This window comes from Manis pentadactyla, chromosome 2, assembly GCF_030020395.1.
Source record: "Manis pentadactyla isolate mManPen7 chromosome 2, mManPen7.hap1, whole genome shotgun sequence".
Lineage (NCBI taxonomy): Eukaryota > Metazoa > Chordata > Mammalia > Pholidota > Manidae > Manis > Manis pentadactyla.
This window is the reverse complement of record NC_080020.1, coordinates 100,199,706-100,220,782: the sequence shown is the minus strand read 5'-3', so window position 1 is coordinate 100,220,782 and position 21,077 is coordinate 100,199,706. Positions and strand designations below refer to the sequence as shown.

The following is a 21,077-nucleotide window of genomic DNA, read 5'->3' as shown; positions in this document are numbered from 1 at the left end:
CATTTCTCTTGGGTGGAATTGAACAGAATTGTTGGGTCATATAGAAATTCTGTTTATTTTAGAAACTATCAAGCTGTTTCCCAAAGTAAGTATACCACTTTACATTCTCACCAGCAATTTATGAGCATTCCAATTCCTCCATATCCTCACCAGCCCTTATTGTCTGTGTCTTTGATTCTAGCCATTCTAGTACTATGAAGTTGTAGTAGTTGTTTTTTAGGGTAAATAGCTGTAATTTCTAACTGATGCTTTCTTATAGTTATTCTGAATACAGAATTCAGAAAAAGCTTTTTTAAGTGAATGCATCCCTTTCCACTCGCTATCCACATCTCCTCAGGTAGATCTTTTGAACTATACAAATATCACTTCCTCCTTGAAGCTTATAACTCCTTGCTATTGTGCTTTTTCAACTTTATCACATACCATTTCTATCATGTTTGTCTTCCTATCTCATGAGTTACATTTAAGCTCTCAAGGTTAGCCATTTCATTTTAGCTTGTTTGTACTGTCCCATATCCCATAGTAATCTGTCTTTTTAAAGTAGATGCCTAGCATATTGAATACACATATGGGTAGAAACTTCTTGGCTTAATAGAGTAATATATTTAGTTCACAGTTCTAGAGCACTCTTTTTCTAGCTTTTTGTGAACTAACATGATGTACCCTATCCCTATGCCACGTGGGGCACAGGCAGCTGTTTTCTCAGTGAACATGTAGTACACCATCCTCTGGCCCACCATGAAGGTACTTCTCAAGACGAGGAAACTGAGACCCAAACAACTTTAGTAACTTCTACAGGTATACTGAGTTGTCATCCTGGCCTACTCCTCTCCCATCAGGACCATTGCAGCAGCTCCCTCCCAGCTTCCATTTACTCTGCAGGGTTACCAGAGAGTCAACCTGAACAGTTCCACAACACAGGAACACAGCGGCTTGAGCCTATTTGAATGGTGACGAGAGCATCCACGAAGAAAGTGGTTTGAAGCCACAGAGAGGGGCATTAGCTAAGCTACTCAGATGTAACGGAAAAAGGCCCTGGTGTTTGGCTGAGGGACTGGGTAAATAAACTTGCTATGACAGCTCCGGTACATAGAACATGCTTATGCAGGAGCACTGAATGAATAACATAAGATCTAAAACTGATATGAACTATGATTACAATTTAGCAAAATAACAACATACATGGGGAAGACTAAAAGGAAAACCTTAAGTGATTGTGTTTGAGAAATGAGAGTATGGTAGGGGTTTTTTATTATTCCCCCCGCCAGTTGTTTATAATGTGCTTATATTGCATTTTTAATGAAAGACATCCACAAAGAGTAACAGTTTAGGGAAAAAACAAGTCTTTTATGGCCTCCTAGTGACTGCAGGATAAATTTCACACTCCTTAGCACTGCCTAAGAAGCCTTCAACACCTGACCCCTCAACTGTCAACATTTTAAGTGCCCATACCCTCTGACCCAGCTTTCCTGCCTCTAGGATTTACGACTTAAAGTTAGGCAGTATAAGTGTGTTCTTATAACATTGTTTGAAAAAGCAGATGAATATAAATTACCTCACTGTTTCATCAGAAGAAAATTAGATAGGAATTACATGTGTCTACCCAAGAAATCAACATAGCCATTTTGGGGTAGCTATCTATACTCTCTGGAAAAGAAGTCTTAATGCATTCAGTAGAAAAGGAAGCTGGTGGCACTTCTGTTGGGGAAAAGCCCCTATACCTTTACATCCATGCATTTATAGACATGGGTATCTATGTTGTTTTAAACTAGACAAAAATCTATGATAGGATCAAATAGATTATTAGCCACATGTTTTAATTTTAAATTATAATTTTAAATTTTAAATTCTTTAGTAACAAAAAGTGAAGAGGTGAGATTAATTTTAATAATGTTTTTATTTAACTCAATATATCGAAAATACATTTCAATAAGGGGAAAAAATCTTAAATAGTAGACTCTCTTCTACTAATTAATAAGTTTTATATGCCTCTGAGTGCTTAGCATACTCTTCTACTCTGTTCCTATGTACATCCCTCAATCAAAGAAACTTTAGAAAGCAATTTTCTTTTCTGATAGGCCTAGTAAGTCATGCTAGGGAGCATAGAGTTTGGCATAAAAAGCATTGCTTATTATCGTCATAGAATTTTGGCAACACATTTGTTAATAGCAGTAGAAATAATCACTAAGATTGGATTCTAGAGTCTGATAGCCTGGGTTTGAACCCCATCTTTATCACTCTCTAGCTCTAATCTTAACCAGTTTACTTAATAATCAGTCTTTCTTGATCGGTTTTTTCATCTCTATAAAATCCATATTTAATATTAATAACCTACCTTACATGATTGCTGTAAGAATTAATTGAAATAATGTAAAGCACTGCCAAAACATAGTTATGTAGTTAGCTGTAAGTGAACACCCACTGCTGACCCCACCATTGTCTCTGTCACTTGTACTCCTCATCTGAAGCTGAATAGTCTCCACAATTCCAGAGTCTTTGAATTTCAGCTTCTCAATTCCTAAACGTCTATCAGTGTTTTTTTGAACTTCAGGCCTGCACTTCAGGATCCCAGTGTTTTCTTGCTCTTACACTGTTGTACTTGTGAATTGAAAAGTCACAGTTGAGTATGTAGTATCTACTGACTGAATTTTAGAACTCCTCCACTCTAGAAAACAACCTCAGAATACATTTCCTTTTATGCTTTCATCTCTGTTTATAGGATAAAGACTTAATTCTCTTTGCTAAAGCCATAGCAGGTTTGTGATATAATTTGAGGGCAAAGAAAAGGAAAGCACTTCAGGTCATCATGGGAAATACAGGCAGTCAAGAGATAAGATTAATATGCCCTCATCTTTCCCTGTTTTCTCAGCTACCTCCAATTCCTTGTTGATTTTGATTGCTTCTTTAGGAGCATGATTGTCAAATGAATCTTTTCTTGGGAGAGCCTAACCTAATTCACCACCAACTTTTTCTGCCTCCTGCAGGCTACCTCATCCACCTGATGGCTACCCAGCTCACTTACTTCCCTCCAGACCTTCTTCGTTGTCACTTAAGCAAAAGCCATGCTCTGTTCCACAACTTCTGAAGTGTTTAGCAACTCCTAAGTCTCCCTGCTCTGCCTCAGATTTTTCAAATGGACATTTAAAATTTTCCATATAGACTGTGCCATTTTTGCCAATATTTAGTAACTTCAGATACATCATTCCCCTGTGTAATATCTTGGAACAGTATCTAAGAAGTGTCTGTGTTCCTCCTCCCCAAATTAAAGCTCTGAGAGAGAAGTATGTTGTAAGGTGTCCTTATAAAAAAAATTCTGTGTAATTTCATGAGTAAATTCCATTTTACTTTGTTCACTTTTTTATTTAACTCCCTCTATACTTTTATACGCCTTAGATTGCACTAGATATTAAATCTGCAAAACGAGAACTAAAGAAAGCAAGAACTGTTCTGCAAATGGATGAACTCAAATGTCGCAAACGTGTTTTACGGAGGTTGGGATTTGCTACTTCTTCTGATGTCATAGAGATGAAAGGACGAGTGGCTTGTGAGATAAGCAGGTATAAAACTGGTTGTTCTAGAAAACTGACTTTAAAATGGGATACTGTTTTTTATATGAGGGATATGAATCCTTTGGAAAAAAAGAACTCTTAAAAATATAAAATTTGTACAACATATCTTCCATATTAAATAGTTTTGACCATGAAATTGAGAAATTACAAAAGAAGAATTAAAACAATGTATTTGGATCCCACTAATTAACACGAATTCATTAACATTTTGAAATATTTCCTCTTTATTTTAATGTAGTGTGGGACTTATATATATTTGTAATCTTAGTTTATATACAATTTTTTATACTCTTTTACAATTATGAACATTTTCCCGCCTTGAAACTTAGTTTACTAACCAGTACTGTTTTATATGTACAGGAGATTTTATTAAAGTTTTAGGCTAATAAATAAGAGTATTGCAGCATAGCATACTATTGGCCACAGCTTAAAATTGGTTATAAGCTATTGTCTGTTCTGATAATCTTTTGCCACATTACAAATGACCTTAAACTAAATGACTTGTTAAAGTAACAAGTCATTTCATTCTCTCTGGTGGTTTCTGTGGGTCAGAAATTCAGGAAGAGCCCACTGAATGGTTCTGGCTCAGTGTCCCATGTGACTGCCAGCAACCTGAAGCTGTGTCTTGTTTTGTCAGTAGTCATAACCAATATTCTCCATGAGTCCAAAAAAGGTATTTTTGAAACAGTTTTTCATGTCCTCACCATGGATAGAGACAGAGAATTATTGGCCTTGTGTATGTTTTCAGACATTGGCGGTGAAGACTTAATTCATATTGTCCTTAATTGATACATTGTTCAGATGTTATGAACTCAGATGTCTCCAGGGGCCAGTAGGAGACTCGTGAATAGGACAGTTGTTGACCTCCAAGAGAGGGCAATGACTACCTAACCCCAATAAGTTGTTATTACTGAATAATGTGATAGAAGATTTTTCTGATTAGGAAAGCCACAAGTCCAGAATTTTAGATAAAATCTCATATTTAAATGCTCACAAACTAATTCAGAATTATTTTTTAAAGTTAGTGTACTAGCCAAATACATTTTTCTCAAGTTAAATTTGGTTGACAGACTTTTAATTTTCCTTCAGAATTAAAGTTCAGCTTTCCTACTTTATGATAAAAGAAACCTAGGCATCATAAGGTTAATAATTTACCCAGGATTAAAACTAGACCACAACACTTGTTCTATTGAACATATGTCAAAATTATACTGGAATTATTTCTTCATGATACTGTATAGTATTTAACAGCACAGAAATTAATTTCTCTTAGCTATTTGCAGTCAGATTTAGATTTGGAAGAATGGTATTGATTTTATTCTAAAATAGAATATTTAGAGAAATAGAGATAAGAATATCACATATTAAAGTACATTATCTTTCCCCCCAAATTAGCTTCTTCCTCTGACCTCTGTCTTGCTGAGTTAAGACCCAACCACTAAAGGCAAAAACTTGGAAGTCATCCTAAACTTCTTTCTTACCTTCACTCTCTCTTCCCTCATCTTCTTGAGTATTTCCTCTACCTTTTTAACTGTTCCCACTCTGAGTAATGTGCATTGCTCATTATTTCTTGCCTAGAATACTTTAAAAGCCTTCCTATTTCTTGCCTCCTATCTTCAGTCTCTACAACTCATCCTTTACTTTGAGAATGTTCTTCCCAAAGCACGAGTCCTATCCTGTCATTCTTTATTTAAAAGTCTCAGTGATTCCCTGTTGCCTTTAGAATAAATTTCATAATTTAGTATGGTCTTGCCTTTCCCCCTCTAGTCAGTCCATCTGTTGCCACATCTCACACGATAGATGTTTCTTTCCCTTAGCATGACTTTTCCCCTACTGCCACTGATAGCCTGCAAATTCGTGAATGTTTTCCAAGATTTCTGAAATTTGCTTAGAATTTCTCCAATTTGATTATAGGCTCTTCAACTTTTTTGCATAATTGCCTGTAAAAGCTTCAGATAGCTGTCCTGTGATTATTGTCTTTTTTGTCTGCTTCAAAGTTCCTTGAAATAGTCTTTCCTTATTTATATCATCCTCTTTGCTTGACTTAACTCTCAGTTTACCTAGAAACCAAAATTTAGTTTTTTACTTTATCCTTGAATAGTTATAACTATAACTGTTTTAAAGACTGATAGTTTATGACTTTATTCTTTTTTAGAAGTCTTCCAAAAAATTAAGAGACAGTTTTTGTGGGTTTTTTTGTAATAGTTTAAACACCTATACAATTACTGAATTGGGTCCATTAAACACTTTTATAAATGTAACATACTTTCATAATCAAGGAACCTTGATCGTAAAATTTTAGAGATACCATTTTTGTAGTTTTTTTTAGCTTTTGTTGAATACAGTTGAGAATTAAGAACTTTTTGTTTTCCATCCATGATGGCAAAGAGAATAACAACAAAGATATTTTGTAGTTATTACACAAATCAGAAGATAACAAAGAGACAAGAAGTATTCTACACAAAGTGATGCTGGTGAAATTTTAACAGCAAAATCCCAGGCTTTAGGTGAATTCTCAAACTCAAGAATCAGTGAGTAACAAATTTCTAAGGACAGAAAGCAAATTCTAAGATTCTTATTTATTGTACTCACCTTTCTGTTCAATAGGAAAGACTTAGTTGTGTAATGTTTTATAATAAGAACTTGGACTATCCCATTTTGTTAAAAGGACTTATGACAACAGTCTTTCATCTTGTATGATTTGTGCATTAAATTTTCCTTGATATGGTTAAGTTGTCAAATTACTGATGACAATTATAAATACAAGGAAAATTGGTAAGAACTAGATGGTGAAGAGATGAAAAAAATTGTTGGATTAATCATTTTAATCTTTATAATAAAAATCTGAATGTGAAAACACACAATTGTGGAGCAAAGAAGATGGCCTTCCTCTCTTCAATGATATGATTTGTCAAAGTTTTAAAAAATAATATATTTTGGTGATGAAAAAGAGAAACCTTAGAGATGCTAGAACCTTAAAGAGATGTGTTTAAAATCTGGGGTCAATATGTTTTACCAATGCAAGTGCAAGAAGAAACAGAAGTAATGATGAACTAGTACCTGTCAGAAATGTATTTGAAATCTGAAATTGTATTTGCCAAATTAATACAGTCCAGATAGATGGATGACAATGATGAGCATCAGTTGCACTCAAAGGCCATTACCCATCTTGGTTATATATATTCTCAACACTGGGAAACCATGGAATAAAATGTGTCTATTATGGTCTCATCCTAATTAAGATTTCTAATAAAATTGTCCAGTTCCCTGAGAGATTAGATTACTGATTAGAATTGCTGCTGTAGTGCCAATGATAACAAATAGGATATTAATCCAAATTTTTCATTAAAGTTTTATAATTACTTTATAAAATTATTTGATAAATTATAATTAAGTAAAATAATTATAATTAAATTATGATTAAGTAAAATAACTTAACAATTAAAAGGGTCTTTGAGCCAGATAATAAAATATAATTACAGTTTTTTCCTGGTATATTGAGAGTTAAGAAATTCTTTATTTCAAGAGTTCTTTATTTCAAGGACTCTGTGCATCTTGGTATGTGCTAGAATGGGATCTTCATATGAAATGCCTATTTTACATTTATTTTTTATGTATTGGTAAATATAAAGACTTGTCATTTCCTTAGTTACATAAATCGTCACTCTTCATTGATTACTTCTCATGGTCAAATAATGCATTTTATTAGAAGCTATGTTTTAAGGAGATGTGTGTACACATTTGTGTTTTAAACTCTGGCATTTGTGATTTACTCTCTTTTTGTGGCAATACAGTGCTGATGAGCTCCTTCTGACTGAAATGATGTTTAACGGCCTTTTCAATGACCTGTCTGCAGAACAGGCTGCGGCACTCCTAAGCTGCCTTGTGTTTCAAGAGAATGTGAGTTAACAGATTTAGCACTTCTTGTTTATTAATTCTGGCATGCTGTAATTATTTTAATACTATTGTGGATATTTTTAATTATAAAAATACTACTTTATATATTATGAGGTAATATTAATTAGAAAACAGTGCAACTTTAACACAGATACACTAAGAGAATTAAATAATTAAATACATATTATCAGAAAGGAAAGTGAAGTAGAATTTTATTTGGGAGCAGTCATCATTAATCAGATTCTAAGTTTTAAATTTATTATCTAACCTAATGCATTATTTGATCTGGCCTGCAGAGGCAGTCCTAGGAAGAGAAAGATGAGTGAAAGTAAAAATTAGGCAAAAGTAATAAACGTGAAAGGGAATAATGAGGTTGTATTAACATCCCCCTTGCCAATATTGGAGAATAACTATGAAGCAGCTGACCCTATTAGTGGTAAAGTTGTAGTTTTTCATAGGCAAGGTTTGAGGTAGTATCTGTAAGATTCTCGTAAGTTTAGCTATAAACTTTCCATGTGGGTAGTTAGGTCACTTTCAGTAACTCTTAAATTAAAAAATGAAGTGCCAGATGGACCACCACAAGAACACTAATCACCCTTGTATTTTACTCCAAAATCTGGTATGATTTGTTTTCCTTTTTAAATTTTTTTTCATTTTTTATTGAAATTTAGATGATACACAATATTATATTGGGTTCATATGTACAACCAATATTATTTGTTTTAAAAAGTAAAATGTATGTTTTACATTTCAAATCTAAACCTTTATTCATTGTGATGAAATAGACAAGAATGAGGAGACAAGGACATTGTTGCCTTCTAAAAATAATTTAATATTGCTAACTGAATTTTTAGAAGAACTTTTTACCATATACACTTAGTTTAACTTTTAAATTGTGTAAGACATTCTTTTTTCAGTTCTGCCATTGATCTGTTTAACTGTTAACTATTTCCTTATTTATTAATCAGATAATATACATTACTTTTGAAGTAGGTAGGTGCTTTTCTCTCAGTTCCCTGCGAGATTAGATTACTGATTAGAATTGCTGCTGTAGTGCCAATGATAACAAATAGGACATTAATCCAAATTTATGCTCTTCTGAAAATGCCTGCTGTGCATCTATGAAATAATTTGCACATGAGGAATGCATTACTTTGCTAAATAATATGTTTAACTCAAAATTTTACTACATTAATTTCCAAGATAGTGGTTAAAAATATTTGTCATATTTTCTTTGAACAGAGCTAAGGTTAGAGATTGGTTATTGGTGGTCTTTTGCCTGCATCATATTTTGTCTATGGCTAATTTTTTGCATTGTTCTTTTTTTTTAATGTGGCACTACAAAAATCCTGTTCTCTGGAAGCCAAGTACATTGCCTCTTCAGAGGAGTTGGGCCTGACCAAACCACCACTCTTAAATCTTGGGACAAGATGTCACTATATGTGGTTAAGATATGTTCAGTAATATGTGTTATATGTGGTGTCATCAATTTTTGTGGTGGTCTTTTTCAACACGAAGATGGCAAATTCTACTAAAAGTCACATGGAAATTTGTTGATATTTCTAAAAGAATGTTTTCTAGCCAGAAAGTAAGATACTTGGAAATACAATAAAATCTGCTTGATACACTAACTTCTTTTTTTAAATGTATTCTTTCAAAAACTTCCCCCACATTTTTTGTATTATTAAAAGTAACTTAAGATTACATACAGTGCTTATAAATATCAAATAACCACAGATACTAAGCACTCACTGTGTGCAATGCACTGACCTGGGCACTAGAGGGAGTGCAAAATTTTTGGCTTTCGTGATACTTAACATGCTAGTGGATGAAGATAACAGAAATGAAGTATACACAGATTATGTCAAATGGTGATGAGGGTTTTGGAGAAAAGTAAAGCAGAGGAGGCGACAGAAATCATTGGGGAAAGAGGTTACTATTTTAAGTAAGGTGATTAGAAAAGGCCTAACCAATCGAGTGAAATTTGAATTGAGACGTAAAGGAGAGATGAAGGAATAAACTGCACATACCTGTGAGGAGAGCATTGGTAGAATCACACTTATTTATATCAGGACAAGTGCCTTGTGCTTACTTACAGTAACCAGCAGAGAGGAAGCAATCAGTTAACTCTTGACCAGGAGTGGACATAGTATGAAAGACATTTAGACATTTGTGTTCTTTTCACTACTAAACCGAAATACTGAGTTCATTCTGCTTTTCATTTTGCTTTTTCATCATTGATTTTAATAGGGATCATGTAGAACCTGGTTCATAATTTATTACATAACCTACATATATATACATGGTCCAAAAACAAAACCAAGTCCTATATAAATACCGATGCTTAAAATAAAGGTGAATCTATTGCAACTAACCTGTAAATTTCCTTTTAAAAAATGTACCTATCATTACTTTAAATTCTGTCCCACACATATAATTACTTTTTGTACAGTAAGTCTACTTCTGTCAAAATTTGTTCACAAATAATGTATTCTAATCATAAGCCTATAGATTTTTGAAGATGTGACCTATTTTTGTCTCTCTGACAAGGTAAGAAATCAACACAAAATTTAAGCAGTTGGTCCAGGTTAATTGCCTGGTTAGTAGCAGACCTGAAATACCTGTAATTCTAATTGAGAAATTGACAGACTTTTTAATGGTGGGAAGGCAATATTAAGAACACCGAGACTCACATTCAACTTTTGCTGTCTTATACTTTGTTAGGGAGATAGAAATGTCTGGTAAAATAAAAATTGAAGTTATTACTGTTAGTGTTCTTTATCTCAAATTTTCAGTTTCCACAAATTAAGAGTTGCATAGAGGCCAGAACTGTTTCAAAGTCAAACTGTGGTAAAACAGTTTACAATTCTGATGTAACTAAACTACTATACATGTTTATAATATTTGCTCTACCTCAGTTCCATTGATGGTCATGAAAAATAGCTAGTTTAGCACACTTTGAAAATTTCTAAGTATATTTTCCTCTTGAAATATAAGAAGAGAATGTTATAATTTAGGATGAGTGGAGTGGTGATTTTGCTTACATAAATTAAGAGGTGATTAGAAACTAAATGCTAATGACTAAAGTCTTAATAGATTGACATTAATGGATATCATGAAAGCTTCATTTTGTTTGTTAAAGCAGATAATACAATAGTTCAAATGTGGGTTTTTACATCTAATCTTCCTTGTCTTTTATAGTCTAGTGAGTTGCCTAAATTAACAGAGCAATTAGCAGGACCACTTCGCCAAATGCAGGTACGATTTTTTCAAACTACCTATTTTATGAATTAGTGTATTGTAAAATAAGCATTTTGACAGTCTAATCATAGTATTTATCATTCCAGAGATAGCTTTCTCCAGGACTAAATATGTCATCTGATGTTAGTCATGGCATTTCATGCTATTTGATAACATCATTTGTGATTTTTATTTTAAAATTAAACACTTTTCCTCTCCCCCATATCATAATTCTATAGAGTTGCTGTGAGTGCAGATTTAACACTGCATAATGTAGATATGCTATACCAGCAATTCAGTGCCAGCATAATTTTCCTTGATAATAAGAACAGCATCTTAATGGAATAGGATTTAGTGAACTTAACTTTTTTGTGGATTTTTCCATTCTAGTTTACAACAAAGTTTAAAAATCTCTTTTATCCTGAGAAATGAGTTATCGAACTGGGTCCTCAAAACCACAGTAACTTATAGTAATCAAGTTGTGTCTTTTATTATTTTCATGGGATGAACAAATTTTATCTGCCTTCTCAACATTAGACAGAAAGACAGGGAAAAATCAGTGTAAGATATTGTAAGAGAGGAATGCAAAGTTAATAGTGAAAAGGCCTCTTCAATGGAACACTTAAGATCTCTTTAATATTACTAAGAAATTTAAGTTTCCAAAACAAGGGAAGTCTTTATAGGCCTAGGCATTTTTGACCTTTTAGATTACCAAGGAGAAAAGAATGAATCTAAATTTCTCATTGTGGGGAAAAGAAAATATTAAAAGATTTAAAAATTTTAAAGCGTTGTTGGGAGAAGAGCATCATTTTGCAATAACATTTGTGTTTCTCTAAATATGTTTTGTTATTGTTGTCTTGTTAATGAGACAGATTAGTTAAATGCTAGTGTTGAATAATTTTAATAAAGAGTTTTTGTTTTTTCTGTAGGAAAAATATAACTTTCTGAAAATCACACTCTTGATATCCTTTTCTTAGTTCAATGTAATGGGAAACTTTGATCACTTAGCAATGGAAAAGGCACTGTGGCTACTTAGAAGCAGAATATCCAAACTTCAAGCATATTACCTCAGAAGAAAAAGGGATCTTGTGGAATACTGGCTTTGGAAATCTAAAGGAGGAAGTTATGTGGGCAATAATAAGTAAGAAATTTTAAGTGTATCTTTTATTTCCAAAGGAATGTGCTAAAAGAATTGCAAAAGTTTCAGCAGAAGCCAAATTGGAAATTGATGAGGAAACTTACCTAAGCTCATTCAAACCTCACCTAATGGACGTAGTATACACTTGGGCAACTGGAGCTACATTTGCCCATATCTGCAAAATGACAGATGTCTTTGAAGGTACGTTTAAATTTTGTATACATGTATTTCTTTCTTATATAAGAAATATATTTGACATTGCTTTAACAAAGCAAGACTAATATACTGGTTTTATTTTTTGATAATAAAATGGAATCTTCTGCCTATGTAAATCAAAACTATTCTCCACAAATCCTTTGTATTAGTTAAAATGTATAGTCTGTACATTATAAACTTCTTAGAAAACTATTTTAACAGTTTATAATCCTCTGCCAGGATCTTTGCCATAACAGATAAACAGTTGATCCTAGTAAGTCATACTTGTGTGGGTATTTTTACTTTTTGATGTTCTTCTCTTATAATAACTTACTGTTTTGCTGTTAAAAAAATAGAGCTGAAAATACTGTCCACCATGCATTTCTAATAACAAACTTGGCTTCAGTCAGACTGTTACTTCAGTACTAATCAGGTAAATGAGCAGAATTTTAAGAGAACATTTCTAAATGAAAAAGTAAAGGCAGAGGGAACAAAGGAGTAATTATGAGTGAATTATAATTATTACAATTATAAGTGAAGGAAGAAAAAAAAGCACAGAACTTAAAGACCATATTTAGATCAATTGTAGAAAGAGTGGCTTGTATACATATAATGGTAAATTCTGTTTACTAAATTAAATATTCACATTGAACTTCATTAAAAATTAAAATAAATGATCTTGGACTTCAGAGAAATTATTATAATATTTTAAATACCATTATTATAGGCCTGTTTTGAGAAAAAACTTTTTTAGCACATCAGTAGTATATGCTTTTTTTTTTTTTTTTTACTTTTTCAAAAAATTTTTGTTATCATTAATCTACAATTACATGAAGAACATTATGTTTACTAGGCTCTCCTCTATCCCAAGTCCCCCCCAGAAACCCCATTACAGTCACTGTCCATCAGCATAGGAAGATGTTTTAGAATCACTACTTGTCTTCTCTGTGTTGCACAGCCCTCTCCTTTCCCCAACCCCCCACATTATACATGCTAATCATAATACCCCCTTTCTTCTTCCCTGCCCTTATCCCTCCCATTCTCCCCAGTCCCTTTCCCTTTGGTAACTGTTAGCCCATTCTTGGGTTCTGTGATTCTGCTGCTGTTTTGTTCCTTCAGTTTTTCTTTTGTTCTTACACTCCACAGATGAGTGAAATCATTTGATATTTGTCTTTCTCCGCTTGGCTTATTTCACTGAGCATAATACCCTCTAGCTCCATCCATGTTGTTGCAAATTGTAGGATTTGTTTTCTTCTTATGGCTGAATAATATTCCATTGTGTATATGTACCACATCTTCTTTATCCATTCATCTACTGATGGACACTTAGGTTGCTTCCATTTCTTGGCTATTGTAAATAGTGCTGCAATAAACATAGGGGTGCATCTGTCTTTTTCAAACTGGAGTGCTGCATTCTTAGGGTAAATTCCTAGAAGTGGAATTCCTGGGTCAAATGGTAAGTCTGTTTTGAGCATTTTGAGGAACCTCCATATTGCTTTCCACAATGGTTAAACTAATTTACATTCTCACCAGCAGTGTAGGAAGGTTCCCCTTTCTCCACAGCCTCACCAACATTTGTTGTTGTTTGTCTTTTGGATGGCAGCCATCCTCACTGGTGTGAGGTGATACCTCATTGTAGTTTTAATTTGCATTTCTCTGATAATTAGCGATGTGGAGCATCTTTTCATGTGTCTGTTGGCCATCTGTATTTCTTTTTTGGAGAACTGTCTGTTCAGTTCCTCTGCCCATTTTTTAATTGGGTTATTTTGTTTTTTGTTTGTTGAGGTGCGTGAGCTCTTTATATATTCTGGACGTCAAGCCTTTATCGGATGTGTCATTTTCAAATATATTCTCCCATACTGGAGGGTTCCTTTTTTGTTCTATTGATGGTGTCTTTTGCTGTACAGAAGCTTTTCAGCTTAATATAGTCCCACTTGTTCATTTTTGCTGTTGTTTTCCTTGCCCGGGGAGATATGTTCAAGAAGAGGTCACTCATGTTTATGTCTAAGAGGTTTTTGCCTATGTTTTTTTCCAAGAGTTTAATGGTTTCATGACTTACATTCAGGTCTTTGATCCATTTGGAGTTTACTTTTGTATATGGGGTTAGACAATGGTCCAGTTTCATTCTCCTACATGTAGCTGTCCAGTTCTGCCAGCACCATCTGTTGAAGAGACTGCCATTTCGCCATTGTATGTCCATGGCTCCTTTATCAAATATTAATTGACCATATATGTCTGGGTTAATGTCTGGATTCTCTAGTCTGTTCCATTGGTCTGTGGCTCTGCTCTTGTGCCAGTACCAAATTGTCTTGATTACTATGGCTTTATAGTAGAGCTTGAAGTTGGGGAGTGAGATTCCCCCCCACTTTATTCTTCTTTCTCAGAATTGCTTTGGCTATTCGGGGTCTTGGTGTTTCCATATGAATTTTTTAACTATTTGTTCCAGTACATTGAAGAATGTTGTTGGTAATTTGATAGGGATTGCATCAAATCTGTATATTGCTTTGGGCAAGATGGCCATTTTGATTATATTAATTCTTCCTAGCCAAGAGCATGGGATGAGTTTCCATTTGTTAGTGTCCTCTTTAATTTCTCTTAAGAGTGTCTTATAGTTTTCAAGGTATAGGTCTTTCACTTCTTTGGTTAGGTTTATTCCTAGGTATTTTATTCTTTTTGATGCAATTGTGAATGGAATTGTTTTCCTGATTTCTCTATTGGTTCATTGTTAGTGTATAGGAAAGCCACAGATTTCTGTGTGTTGATTTTGTATCCTGCAACTTTGCTGTATTCCGATATCAGTTCTAGTAGTTTTGGAGTGGGGTCTTTAGGGTTTTTTATGTACAATATCATGTCATCTGCAAATAGTGACAATTTAACTTCTTCTTTACCAATCTGGATTCCTTCTATTTCTTTGTTCTGTCTAATTGCCGTGGCTAGGACCTCCAGTACTATGTTAAATAACAGTGGATAGAGTGGGCATCCCTGTCTAGTTCCCGATCTCAGAGGAAAAGCCTTCAGCTTCTCACTGTTCAGTATGATGTTGGCTTTGGGTTTATCATATATGGCCTTTATTATGTTGAGGTACTTGCCCTCTATACCCATTTTGCTGAGTTTTTATCATGAATGGATGTTGACTTTTGTCGAATGCTTTTTCAGCATCTATGGAGATGATCATGTGGTTCTTGTCCTTCTTTTTGTTGATGTGGTGGATGATGTTGATGGATTTTCCAATGTTGTACCTACCTTGCATCCCTGGGATGAATCCCACTTGGTCGTGGTGTATGATCCTTTTGATATATTTTTGAATTCGATTTGCTAATATTTTATTGAGTATTTTTGCATCTACGTTCATCAGGGATATCGGTCTGTAATTTTCTTTTTTGGTGGGGTCTTTGCCTGGTTTTGGTATTAGGGTGATGTTGGCTTCATAGAATGAGTTTGGGAGTATTCCGTCCTCTTCTATTCTTTGGAAAACTTTAAGGAGAATGGGTATTATGTCTTCTCTGTGTGTCTGATAAAATTCTGAGGTAAACCCATCTGGCCCGGGGTTTTTTTTCTTGGGTAGTTTTTTGATTACCGCTTCAGTTTCTTTGCTGGTAATTGGTTTGTTTAGATTTTGTGTTTCTTCCTTGGTCAGTCTTGGAAGGTTGTATTTTTCTAGGAAGCTGTCCATTTCTTCTAGGTTTCCCAGCTTGTTAGCATATAGGTTTTCATAGTACTCTCAAATAATTCTTTGTATTTCTGTTGGGTCCGTCGTGATGTTTCCTTTCTCGTTTCTGATTCTGTTGATGTGTGTTGATTCTCTTTTTCTCTTAATAAGTCTGGCTAGAGGCTTATCTATTTTGTTTATTTTCTCAAAGAACCAGCTCTTGGTTTCATTGATTTTTGCTATTGTTTTATTCTTCTCAATTTTGTTTGTTTATTCTCTGATCTTAATTATGTCCCTGCTTCTGCTGACTTTAGGCCTCATTTGTTCTTCTTTTTCCAATTTTGATAATTGTGACATTAGACTATTCATTTGGGTTTGTTCTTCCTTCTTTAAATATGCCTGGATTGCTATATACTTTCCTCTTAAGACTGCTTTCGCTGCGTCCCACAGAAGTTGGGGCTTTGTGTTGTTGTTGTCATTTATTTCCATATATTGCTGGATCTCCATTTTGATTTGGTCATTGATCCATTGATTATTTGGGAGCATGTTGTTAAGCCTCCATGTGTTCGTGAGCCTCTTTGCTTTCTTTGTACAGTTTATTTCTAGTTTTATGCCTTTGTGGTCTGAAAAGTTGGTTGGTAGGATTTCAATCTTTTGGAATTTTCTGAGGCTCTTTTTGTGTCCTAGTATGTGGTCTATTCTGGAGAATGTTCCATGTGCACTTGAGAAGAATGTATATCCCACTGCTTTTGCGTGTAGAGTAGTATATGCTTTTTAACTGTTATTATTAAAGACTAACAAATTACTGATTTTATGAATCAGTGATTTTTGTGATGCACAGGTTCAACATCTCTGCAACAGAATATTAAAATTTTCAACTTGTGCCTTCATTACATTGATCTTATGGGTTTTAAGGTTTTAAATGTTATAGTTTATATTATTTATTGTAGTGTGTTGTTTTAGTCATTTCCCTAGAGTTTATTTCTAAGTCTCCCTTAAATGATCATTTAGGGATATTGTCCCAAAACCTTCCTTTGAATGCTGTGTTCTCTTACTGGGAATGTCATTATTTCTGTAACTACTAATGTGCCAGGCATTGTGCTAATAAGCACTTTATATAATTTAGATCCAATCACCAAAATAACAACTTGGGGTAGATACATTTTCACTCTGCCCAAGGAGGCTGGGTTTTTAGAAAATCCTATCTTATATTATACCATCTCCATCCACTGAAAATTCATGTTTGTAGGAATGCTAAGGTCTGTAATAGTTCATGGTGGGGATGTGAGAAGAGAGAAGCATGGCCTGCTCACCTCACTGGTGAACATTTTTTAACACAGAGGAACCCAGGTAGATGTATGGCCACATGTGTTTCAGAGGTGCAAAGACAGTCAGATACAATGCAACCACTCTCCAGTCTGACACCTTCTTGGAACATAAGTGTGTTCTGTGCCTAAATAATTCCAAGACTTGCTGACATAATAGCTCATATTTATATAATATCTGCTTCTGAGAAATCACACGATGACATAAAGTAGTAATGGTTCAGAGAGTAGTTTTTGTTCTGTTTAAGAAAATAGAGAAGAAACAGACATAGAAATCTAGGGAGGCCTATAAAATTGTCCTTGTGGATTGTTTTTCTGTTCTTGTACTTAAATGGAAAAGTTATCACAGTGTAGAAGATATATTAACTGCTAAAATTGACGACAGTTTGTAGTTCTGCCACCTGTGAGTTGACCTTTTCCACAACACATTAGCATTCGTGAAATCTATTTTGTTCCCCCTCCCCTTCAGTTACTTGGGACTACTCTAAATTAGAGTTTGCTTGAGAAATCTTAAATTCGAAAATCTGAGGAATGCATTTTGTAACTAAGTTGAAATTAGGTCTAACAGCACAGTTTTCATGTTTTTCTGGGTGCTATTAACGTCAGCTATAGTTTTTCTTTCTAAAATTAGGGTAGACTGTATATTGACTCTTAAAAATAAAACATGTAATTGAACAGCAAAAAATTAACTGAGAACCTTGATTTACTTCAGATAGTATTTTCTTTCTCCAACATACTGTGTTCCTTCCCCCATCCCACCTCTCTTTTTTTACTATGTTGTTACTTAGTTCTTCCATTTAGAATAGCCATTCTCTCCTCATCTTGTTATTGTAAAAGCTTTATGTAATTGGAAAATAATGTAATCAAAGCTCTAGCCCATAATACAATCTTTATTTTTACAGGCAGAAAATGACTACATTGGAATTTTTTATTGTGCTGTGCTCAGACTGTATTTGTTTTTAGTTAGATTCTTAATTTCTTTATATGAAAGTAAAAGATGATTTCATGTCATGAGCCTCAGAAGTAGTTTGAAGTATTTTTTTCAAACATCAGATGGGTCTAGTTAACATTGTAATGACTATGTTTGAGGGATGTCTAATGCAGAAGCATTTATACTGTGATGCAGTTGAGGAATTTTGAAGACTTCATGTAAATAATTATTTCCTCTTATCATCCTAAAAAAAACAGTAGAATGTCATTTCTCATTTCCCTCAAACTGAATTTGAATAGAAAATTTTTTGAATATTCATATAGACTAAAGACTAGACTTCAGTCTACTAATCCACATAGAAGATCTGTTGTAGACTAGACAGAGGCCATTACTATTTATCTCCACATAGTGAAGAACTTGCTTTCTGCTTAATTCATTGTAGATTTCCCAGTGATATGTGCTTTCTACTTGAAACTGTTTGCTGTAGCTCTGCTCCACCATATTACGCTCTTCTCAAATGCCTTTCAACCAGCGTGGTTTTACTCCTCTCTAGGGTGGGGTATGTCAGTGTCATTAAGGATTTGCCATTGTATTTGTTTATAGAAACACTTTAGCTAATAAAAATTGAGTAACATTTTACTAATATGTATCATATCTGTGTTTTAGTTTTGGCACAGTTTTAGTACTAAGTAACTTAGGAACTAGTACCTAACAGTTACTCATTTGATGAATAATTACTGAGTCCTTATGGGGATCAGGCTTGTGCTGGGTGCAGGTACAAGCAGCTGTCTCTGCACTCCTTGAAAAGGTTCAGCCTAAGCTGGGATCTAGTGGTAGGTAAGTAGTTGCAGGAAAATATATTTGTTATCCTAACCTCAAGTCACACTCATTAAAACCACCTAGGTAGGAGTATTAAATAGATGCAGGGCACACACTATGGGGAACCACTTTGGGGAAAGCCAGAAAGGTGGAGGTAGAAAAACCTTTCAGAGAAATGTGTTGCTTTGTATCTTTAATGAGAAACATGTCCTTTTGTTTAAGAACCAGTTGAGCCTGATGTTTGTAAAATTACTCTTAAAGCAGTGCACCTAAATGTTCATCAATAGATGAAAGGTTAAATTGTGGTATATCCATATAATGGAACAGTATTATTCAGCTATAAGAAAAGTATCAATGCTAAAATGTGGAAGAAACTTTGAACATACTAAGGTTCAGAGTGAAAGAAGGCAGACACAAAGGCCACCTGCTGTATGATTCCATTTATAGGAAATGTCCAGAATAGGCAGATCCATAGAGACAGAAAGCAGATGAGTGGTAGCTGTGGGCAAAGTTGAAGTCATTGCCTTTTCTGAAAAATTAAGGTAAAAATACACCTAACACAAAATTCACTGCTTCACCATTTTAAAGTATACAATTCACTGTCACTGCTCTTTTGCAGTTCAGGTTCATGACTATTTTGGAAGATCCCACATTAAGGTACAAATTCACATAGCATAAAATTCACCCTTTTAATTAAGTGTACAAGTCAGTGGTTTTTAGTCTATTCTGAGTTATACAACCATAATCACTAATTTTAGAACATTTTTATCACCCAAAAGAAATCCCTACCCATTGAGAGCCACTCCCAACTTGCTAGTACAGTCCCTCAAGTACTAATGGTACAGCTGAGATATAACCCCTGATCTGTCCGTCTCCAGAGACTGTTTTCCATGCAGGACTTCTCTGGGCTTCCTTTGCAACTTCTCTCAGAGGCAATTCTAGATCTTCACAGCTCTCCTCCAGCATCTACCTCATCTCTGCCTCCGCTTTGCAGGTGATCACTTCTGCTTCAGAACAAACAGAGAGTCTCATGTGCACATGAAACGTACCCAGAATCTCATGTGCATATATCCTTTTCCTTATTCTTTCCTCCCCAGAGGAGGCCCCTTTCCCCATTGTTCTGAATCCTAGGGCCTCCCTCCACACTTTTCTGCCCCCTCCTCAACCCACATCATTTCTGCTGCCATTTTAACATATAAATATGCCTGCATTTTTCATCCACACCTTCTCCCACTACCAACATAACAGTAGTTGAGAGCAAGAGCACAAATCCTAGGCTTAAATCCTACCCACTCACTATATTAATGATCTGAGCAAGTTAACTATGCCTCACCGTCTTGGGCTATGAATTGGGGGTGATAATAGCTCCTACCTCATATTGTAGAGCTTTTTTTTTAGCACAGTGCCTGGACATAGCATTCAATAAATGTTAGCTGCTGCCATCATTTCTTAGTAATGGTTCTTTTATTGCCTCTATCCCTCATTCCTCTTACAGCCAGGCTCAGAGGGAGGAGTCCAGAAGAGAAGGAATAAACCGTCTTCAGTTCCCTACCTACCATTTCCTTCTTGATTCACAGTAATTTGGTGTCATTTCACTGAAATGACTCCAAATCACCAGTAACTATCATTGATTACCAGATTGGGAAACCAGATCCCTTTATCTGACTGGATCCTACTTGCCAATTTCTACTACTTCCCATTTGAAACCTATTAATACAGATTCTTTGGCATTGCCTGGCAATGGTGATTTCTACAGGAGAGCTTGGAGTAAGGCCAAAAATACAATTTTTCTCTTTAGTTATTTTAAATGTATAGGCTGAATTTAATGATAAACTTAATTTTATAAAATAACACATTATAGAAAATTAAGGAAATATAATTTGTAAAACATTGTAAGGTAATCTGATTAAATGCTTGGGCTCTAGAATCTTAGCATCTGGATTCAGATCCTGACGCCATTGTTTATTCCTGCCTTAGGTTTTCTATGTAACTTTTGTGAGCTTCTTTTGCTCTTTGTAAAATAAGGACAACAGTACTTACCTCATGGAATTGTAAGGGTCAAACGAGAAAATTCACATAAAATACAGATTGCAGACCTGCACAAAATAAGTGCTCAGGAAATGTTGGACATTGCCCTTTTTTCTCAAAACATATTCAGCCTAATTTCACCATTCCTTGATGCCTAAATATCATCAACAGCAATTACTTTATTCTGCTGTGATACCACCTCAGGGTTATTATAAAATGTTTGGTTGAATTTTATGCAATTTGTTGTTTCTGTTGTGGCTGACATTTTTGCTACTTAATCAACTGT

At 34.5% G+C, this 21,077-nt stretch overlaps 1 protein-coding gene across 2 annotated transcripts in view; it reads left to right on the top strand.

The window, feature by feature from the left end:
- The window catches only part of MTREX (Mtr4 exosome RNA helicase), a 130,620-nt gene that overhangs the window by 104,917 nt on the left and 4,626 nt on the right, over nt 1-21,077 (top strand). For both annotated transcript variants that reach the window (XM_036900345.2, XM_036900344.2), the window contains 4 exons: nt 3,394-3,557; nt 7,364-7,469; nt 10,668-10,724; nt 11,883-12,045. In XM_036900345.2, the coding sequence (XP_036756240.1) occupies nt 3,394-3,557; nt 7,364-7,469; nt 10,668-10,724; nt 11,883-12,045 (490 nt within the window). The remainder of the gene's footprint in view (nt 1-3,393; nt 3,558-7,363; nt 7,470-10,667; nt 10,725-11,882; nt 12,046-21,077) is intronic.